The sequence below is a fragment of the Anabrus simplex genome, chromosome 6 (assembly GCF_040414725.1).
Source record: "Anabrus simplex isolate iqAnaSimp1 chromosome 6, ASM4041472v1, whole genome shotgun sequence".
NCBI lineage: Eukaryota > Metazoa > Arthropoda > Insecta > Orthoptera > Tettigoniidae > Anabrus > Anabrus simplex.
Window position 1 is genome coordinate 332673738 of NC_090270.1, and position 8682 is coordinate 332682419.

General features: G+C 38.4%; 1 protein-coding gene across 3 annotated transcripts in view; it reads left to right on the top strand.

Annotated features, from left to right (window-relative positions):
- LOC136875787 (leucine-rich repeat protein lrrA) overlaps positions 1-3304 on the top strand; it is a 129157-nt gene extending 125853 nt beyond the window's left edge. For all 3 annotated transcript variants that reach the window (XM_067149383.2, XM_067149386.2, XM_067149385.2), the window contains one exon: positions 2172-3304. In XM_067149383.2, coding sequence (XP_067005484.2) covers positions 2172-2365 — 194 coding nt within the window. In that variant the 3' untranslated portion in view covers positions 2366-3304. The remainder of the gene's footprint in view (positions 1-2171) is intronic.
- The last annotated feature ends 5378 nt before the right edge of the window (positions 3305-8682 follow it).

Genomic DNA, 8682 nt, shown 5'->3' on the forward strand with positions numbered 1-8682 from the left:
CATGCCTGTGTTGAAATACTAGGTAAACATGCATGAATCATCAAATTATGACCTGAAAACACCTACTCCTACCGCCTCTTCATCATCATTTCCCTCCTCCTTTCACAGATCTTCTTCTTCTTCTTCTTACTAATCCTTCTCTTCACCTCTCAATCGAAGGCGATTTTTCGGTGTACTGTAGAAATGTATAGATTTTCTAAACTTTTTCTTAAGTAGTAGTTATAGTACTCATTATTCATAATTATATTCCTAATATACTCTACGTACGATTTATATTATATAGATGATATGATCTTTTTCTTAAGTGTGGTTACTTTTGTTTATGCTATTATTGTTATTATTGTTTATACTATCATATTATTGTCATCAGTAGTTATTATTAAGTGTTCTAGGTTAAGACTTGTTAAGTGTAAGAAAGGGAGTACATCCCTAACTTTGCCAGGATAAATAAAACATATTATTATTATTATTATTATTATTATTATTATTATTATTATTATTATTATTATTATTATTATTATTATTATTATCTGGAGTCCTGGGTTTGATCTTACGTCCCACTTGTAGCTATGGTTAGGAGGAAGCCATGATATGTTGAGGACGGATGAATGGCAACCCTGTGTCTCACTTGAAGCGTACTGCCAGGACCAATGGTCACGTACACATTTTCACTGGTGCATCATATTAAACACTATATTTTATTATTGACAATTAGTAAATTCTTGTGGAGGATCAAACTACTGGGAAGCTCATTGAAATCACCTTGTTATTTTCACATGTGATGCGTGTAACCGCTATAAACAATATGAAAATACAGAGCACTTGGAACACTACATGTTGACCTGTCACCATCTTAAACTTTCTGATTATTTGACATTTCTTCCGTTCATCGAAAGTCACACTTGTCTCACATAACATTTCCACCAACAAACCCTAGCATACCGGGCGAGTCAGCCATGCGGTTAGGGGCGCGCGGCTGTGAACTTGCATCCAGGAGATAGTGGGTTCGAATCCCACTGTCGGCAGCCCTGAAGATGGTTTTCCGTGGTTTCCCATTTTCACACCAGGCAAATGCTGGGGCTGTACCTTAATTAAGGCCACGGTCGCTTCCTTTCCACTCCTAGGCCTTTTCTACCCCATCGTCGCCATAAGACCTATCTGTGTCGTGACATAAAGCCACTAGCAAAAAAAAAACCTAGCAGGACACTCCCTCTCCCGAATGAGTTGGCCATGTGGTTAGGAGCGTACGACCATGAGCTTGCATTCGGAAGGCAAATGCTGGGGCAGTACCTTAATTAAGGCCACGGCCGCTTCCTTCCGACTCCTAGGCCTTTCCTATCCCTTTGTCACCATAAGACCTATCTGTGTCGGTGCGACATAAAGCCAACTTAAAAAAAAAAAACTACTCCCTCTCCTGTCCCCACCCATATCTGTTTTGGAAATCATAGGAACTCCTATAGAAACATTTTGAACCCTCTTTTTGTTAAACCATATCAGTGTAGCACTATCCACATAATCTCAAACTGCCATCTTCAGTCGCTTTTGTGTAGTCTTATATCCTTCTCATACCATATTCCTCAATTTTTTCAATTATTTTATTTTTTATTTTTTATTATTCTTTTCGTAAGAAATGTTGATGTAGAATGCAAGAATCTGTATTTGTTTGCAATGCTGCCTATTTCATTCCACCATCCAAATCTTTAAATGTTGCTCATTTTGTTTTCAAACATATTGACTTGGTTGAACTGAGGCCATATGTAATGTTATATCCACACACTAAAAAAACTAGGAAGAGTGGCTGTTTTTAAAGGTTGTGCACATACTGTACTTCCATCGAATCATAGAAATTTCCATCTTCAAGTCATTGGCCATATGTGCTACGGTCTGTAGGGCCCAGATTATTGCTTTCTGAGTAACATTTGCAGTCAAGATACTTATCATAATACAGTAGTAGGTTGCCTCATTCCTGTAATGAATAACAACTAATGTCGTTATTATTATTTAACAGAACTTTACAAAAATGTGGTTTAATGCAGGTTTTTCATTATATCAACCTTTGTTATACAGAGGTTCAAGTGCATTATTCTCTTACTTCATAACATCATTTCTGACATTTCAGGGTACAGTATTGGTGCTATTTACTGTTAATTGGTGTCTGTTTTATATTTCAGATGTAGTGAGATTACCAATTCAACCTATAAGAAATCCTACTCTCTTACTGTGCGACTCGATAATCAATGATGCAGATAATTTTTGTCCTGCTGATATTCACTCCTTGCCTATTCGTCGTGGGAGAAAGTATCTTCAATCTTCACAGACGGAATATGTTGATGGGCAGTTCGATGATGGCGATGATGACACATAGCATTCATCTTATGTTTTATTTGTGATTGTTTTTTTGTTCTGAATGTAAATACATTACCATATTTCACATCATGTCTTTCAATTTATCTGCATAGTACAGGCCTAGAACGTATTCATACTCAGGTACAGATTAATATCTGATTTTACCAAAAATAACATTTTATTTGTGTAGTTTGAAAACGGCTGTTATGGTATCCATGTTATAAATGAGCTGGGTTGATGTCTATATTATGAGAGTTACAGTCTGATACTGCACTGCCATCACTAAGTCAAGGTTCCATTCTCTGCTCTGAGAAATATTTTAATTTTTTATGGAAGTTAGGATAAGGATTGCAGAGCCTCCGTGGCTCAGGCGGTATCGCGCCGGCCTCTCACCACTGGATACCGTGGTTCAAATTCTGGTCACTCCACATGAGCTTCGTGCTGGACATTTCAGTTCATCTCTCAGTCATTAACCATTGCCCCAGAGTAGTGCAACAGCCCTTGGCAGCTGGCACAATTCCTATCCTCTCTGCAAGTTGGGGGCTTCATTCATCCCATCCCTGACCCGGTCATTGACTGGAAAACAGGTTGTAGGTTTTCAGGGTAAGGATTGACCGTGCCATATTTTAACTCATTAGTAATCCGCTAAGTAACAAATATTATTATGAAAATTATCACAAGTTGATGCAGTTCTGCTGTTTATCCATCAAGTATTGGTCTGAAGCTGCCTGGAAAGGAAGGTGTGTTTTCTGGTATTGATTGTAAATCACCACAGCTCAAATAAAGTATTTTACAGATGAAGGAAGTGAGTTAGCATATTTTATCTTCATTAGTAAAATGGTAAAAGCAACTAGATATTATGTACAGTCGAACTTGCAATAACGAACACCTATATTCAGTGGACACCGCCTTATACAGACAGTTTTCCACAGAACCGATTTTATTGTACTGTGACGAGTTGGCGGGGTAGATATATAAATACAGAAACTGGTAGCGTTCTACTTCTAGGATTTATTATCTACATATTAACACTCATGGGCATTTCGAGATCACTGCTTACACTCATAGTTCAGGACATACAATTACACATTCGCACATTGTCTCTTATACTCTCACTGTTCATTGTCTGGCTCCATGGCTAAATGGTTAGCGCGCTGACCTTTGGTTACAGGGAACCCAGGTTCAATTCCCGGCAGGGTCAGGAATTTTAACCGTAATTGGTTAATTCTGTTGACACGGGGGTGGGTGTATGTGTCGTCTTCACCCTCATTTCATCCTCATCACAACTTTCAGATCACCCACGGGCGTCAAATAAAAATATACCTGCATCTGGCGAGCCAAACTTGACCTCGGACACTCCCAACACTAAGAGCCATATGCCATTTCATTTTTTTTTTTTTTTTAAATGTTCATTCACACTAGTATGCACAGACTCCAGTCAGTAGCACTATATTCTCACTCAGTTACACAGTTAACCTTTTAAGTGCTGAGTTACCAGTTGACTGTTTGGTACCTCAGTGCTGATTTTTTTCATTCGTATGTAAAAAAATTTGTAGAAGCCTCAATTTTTAACTTATCAGTGGGGTGAAAGCTTAGAATGTTTATAGATGTTGGTTGTTTATAAATCTAAATGCAAATGGAAAATCCTACACTTATGTTCAATATTATTTTGGGAGAAAACAAAATTAATGCGTGCATTATCTTTATACAAAGTAAAGAGCCCAAAATAATAATATTTCCTAAAATCTGTACGCAATTAATACATGTAACTACTTAGAAGTATATAAGTTGATATTTTAAAATACTTTCCAAACCTGGAGTGTGGTGATAGTTAAGTGTTTTCTACTGGTTGTTTGTGATGCCGATTTGTTCAACTATCTGCACCAAATCCACAGGCACAGGCCAAAAAATCGATGATTTTCGGGCTGTCATCAAACACTACTTGGCCCTCAGAGCCTTTCACAGTTACCTGATACTCTGGTGAAGAAACGTAATCCATCTGCCACGAAATTAGTGATAAAATAGCTTTTGTACTCACCGTGTTTTTCTTCTTTCGTTTAGATGGATGCTCTGTTTCTCTCTCACATACAATATTTTTGGCACTCTCTCTGTCACTCTCACTTTCAAAATCGCTTAACAATTCCTTAAAATGATTATCTCTGTTACCTCTACTACAGTGGTAACACCAAACAAGACACAAACAGAGTTAAAAGATAAGAAATCACTACACACTCGGAACAGTAGCTGGCATTACGCGGATCTTCAACAAAACATGTACATAAATATCAGTAGGGCCAACTAGTGAACAACAAACCGGGAAGATGAAAAGGGCTGGGAACCTACCAAAGGCATGGACATGGCTTAGATAGCGGATTCTGAAATAAATGGCCGTGATCCTTAGATTTGAAGAATATTATTTACCAAATAATTTTACAAATACATTTCACATACAATTCCAAGTTACGAGCTATAAGTTCAGTGATATACATAGCTTATTTCGTAGCAGTGTAAATTCAAATTTCAAATCAACTATACATCTATTTACCATTGCAGTTGTACAATGCAATATACAGTGATGTGAAAAAGGTTATCCAAAACTTAGCGTACCTAAAGTGATACAGCACTACCAGAGGCAAACCCCAAGGGAAATAATATTAAACTACATTCTACATATTTTAGTGAAACAATGAATGGGAATGCCTCGGAAACGAACAGGTAAGCCCAGCTAAAAAACTAAGGCGTCATAAGTAACTAATTTGGTGAATCTAGGCGAGGTTAGGGCAGACTCCTGTATGAAAAGCAAATCGGAACATTACGGAAATTTTAGCAGGAACGGAATTCAAGAGTTCTTACCCGAGGAGAGTGCCATCCCGGAAACCGGGGGACGTCAACCAGATAGGCCGCTCGCAGACAGATAGACCAAGACCGACAGATTTCAGGATACAGAATTAATTCGAACACTGCCTAGTTCACTATATATAGGAAATTCCGGCCTTGGAGGCAGCCAATCAGCGTGCACGAGTTCCCTATCGCCACCTAGACTCACCAATCACAACCTTACTTTCGATCGCGAAATTTGACTAACGTTCTAGAATACGCCTGATCGCAAATGTTGTATTTCCAGAACAGTCAGAAATATTTTCTAGAATACATTACAAACAAAGTAACACACCCTGTACAAAAGTTATGTCACGTTCTGGATCTTTCCAGGAACTATAGAACAGAATTCTACTATTTACAAATGCACGTCACCAATCTTACACAGTACAGGTTAGGTCATTACGTTATTTTATGCTCTACAAATAACAGTACAGGTTAGGTCATAATAAATAAAACATTATATAGTACTTCGCCAATAAAGTCTTTAAAAAAAAAATACATTCCACTCACACTACATAGTTCACTTGTAACAATCTTCATCACCGCTTTCCGCTGTGGTTAATAACTGAAAGATTCTGTGATCCGAAATAACATCACTGCAAGAGCAACTAAATTGTTGTTCCGCCATGTTTGTTTACATCACAGATGAACTCCACAGACGTCTACAAAAAACTCTGTAAGTTACTTCCCGATGCTATAATCTCTGATCAGTTAGTTCTATATATTGCCCAACAGATGGCAGAACATGTCGGAGATAAAATTCGCACTCGAAAGTGAACCGGGACTGTAAAAAAAAATTGAAATTCTCGCGCACCGTCTATAGACGGGTGTAGCAATGGTGGACCAGCCGCGTCAGCCCGTCTATAGGCGGGCGTAGCACTCATCGGGTTAATCATATTGCTGCTGTCATGGTCCACAGTTCACATCCTACACACATCAGTCTCACAGTTCAGGATGGTATCCACTATCCACACACTCCGGTAGAACTCCGCTCACAGCCATGTGCTGAAGTCCAATGTTGTCTTCCACGCTGTACCATAACACATGACGTTCTCATAAGAGCTGGCCCAAGTGATACATTCACGATGACAGGCGTATGGAACGAGTCCTCAGCTCCAACAGACTAGTACACTCAGCTCGGCTGCACTCGCACTCGGCCACTAACTGACAGAGCTCACTCTGAGCTCGCCCGTACTGAACCCGTGACTGTAGCACCCTTTGTTTTGCTTCGTTCACTGGCTAAGCTCCAATTAAACTCACTCTCAATCGCTTCTCATTGAGTCCACACACTGAACTGAACTTTACAGGTCACTCCTACATTATATGTACCTGGAAGGCCCTTCGAGATACGTCGGTGACCTGAACGCCGTAGAAACCTCCAGATATGGAAAGCTCTCGGGTCGTGGCCTAGTTGTTTCTGCACCTCTCAAGGCCTCCCACAACACAACATCCAATGACTGCAGTTGCAGTGGTTACTGACCAATATGCTCCGGCCCTCTCCTACGAGGTTCCGGTGTGGGGATGTAACACGGTTTATACGTGCTGGCCCCGCCCAACGTCGGAGGTCAAAAATGACGGACAGAGAGGCCATGTGCGCTACAGTACATAAGTCACATGTTAACTAAGCCTCATTTATGTCATTACCTTGAATCCCGGACAGCAGACATCGCCATTAGTCTCATCCACTTGTCTTAAGTGGTCACTTTACATATTCCAGGACACTTTCTTTTATATCAGACTATGTCATTCTTTCTTTTAAGACACATACGGGAATTCTTTTTGAATGTTTGTGGTCTGTCAAGTCCAGGGAAAAGAGAGCAAGAAATATACATAGGCAAGCTGTAGTAGCCATGAAGTTAATTCTTCTGTATAAGTCTCTTTCTAAACCTTTCCTTATGATCCTCTTGCATTCTAATTAGTGTAGATTCCGAGAATTCTAGTTGTCCAGTAATGCTGCCAGTGACTGCTTACTCACAACTTACTAAGGTATTTTTCAACCCAGCTTGATCATTCTACTCATAACACAAGATTGTTGCTGATATGGTCCAGGTCAGGTAGTTCAGTTAAACTTGTCAAGGAAGACACTTGCATGCGCTAATTGAGTCTGGAATACCGTAGCATTTCAATTGCCCAATAAACATGAGTAACAAGGGGTGAACTTATTTATATCTCAAGACAAGAAGACAGTGCAAAAGGCCTCCAGTGAGAAAGCTCGCTGAAAAATTCAAACGTGGGAAACTCAAATAAACACAATTGTGAAGAATAAAAATGAAGAGTGAGTGAGAGGAAAATAGGAATAGAGAAGTGATAGCAAACTGGGAACAGAAGAAGTGAAGTTTGCAGTATATGAGTGGTTCAAGTGTGCGTGAGCAAAGAAATTGTGCGTCAGCGAGTCACAGTTACAAAATGAAGTGCAGAAAATCACATATAATCTGAAAGTTGAGATCCTTTAACAAATAAAGAATTTGTGTCACACTGGAGTTAGAAATGGTTTAGAATAACAAAAATGAAGATGTATGCTTATATTTAAAGTGGATGTTCTTTGTTGTTAATTTTATTAATTTTTACTACTTTGTTTTTAGCGGACACCTCTCTTAGCAGACATTTTTCCACAGAACCGATGGTGTCCAAAGAAGCGAGTTCGACTGTATTTTAATCTTCCAATTTCAAACATCAATATTCCTCTGTTAACTTATATCTGAACTGTTTAATATTAGATAAAATGCTACTTTTATGCCCTTATAATGCAACATTATGAGAATAATATTGGACTAGAGGTATAATAGCTATCCTCTGAAGTACTTAAGTTATAAGAAATGGCATGTAAATGTAACACAGCTGTATCAGCTCTTGGCAGAAAATCAAGAAAGCAATCATGTCTAGTAGAGAAAACGAGAATGTTTATTCTTGTGGCAACAATGACCATTAGTGCAGTGCTTCACCATTATCAGAGTCCTACTCTCATAATGATTGTTTTCTTGATAACTTTATTTGACTCGGGAAAGGTTATACTGATCCTTTCTAGCAAGACCACTTTGTAAATATGAAACCAAATTGTAATTTTATTTATATAAGCCATTAAGTTATTCTTTTGTTTACTTTACATGTCTTGTGAATTACTGATTAATTTCTTTGTTTAATTTTTATAATATTTTTTTACATTTACTGTTTTTTATTTTAATTCTTATATTTTGTTATGTATGCTATATGTATGAAAAGAAGTAATTTACTCAAAATTCAAATTCATTAGCATTTCCCTTCATCTAGATGCAGCTTGGTCAGAGCAAATATAGTTCCTGTACACATGACTTTCCCTCTCACCACTTCTCATCTATCCTGTGCTCCAGCGCAAGTTCCATGTTTCAAACTATTCTTAACCAAGTCCATTATGTAGATCTTCTTCACCAACTCCGTCTCTTTCCTCTAATTTGTAATTCTAATAGACTGTTTCAAATA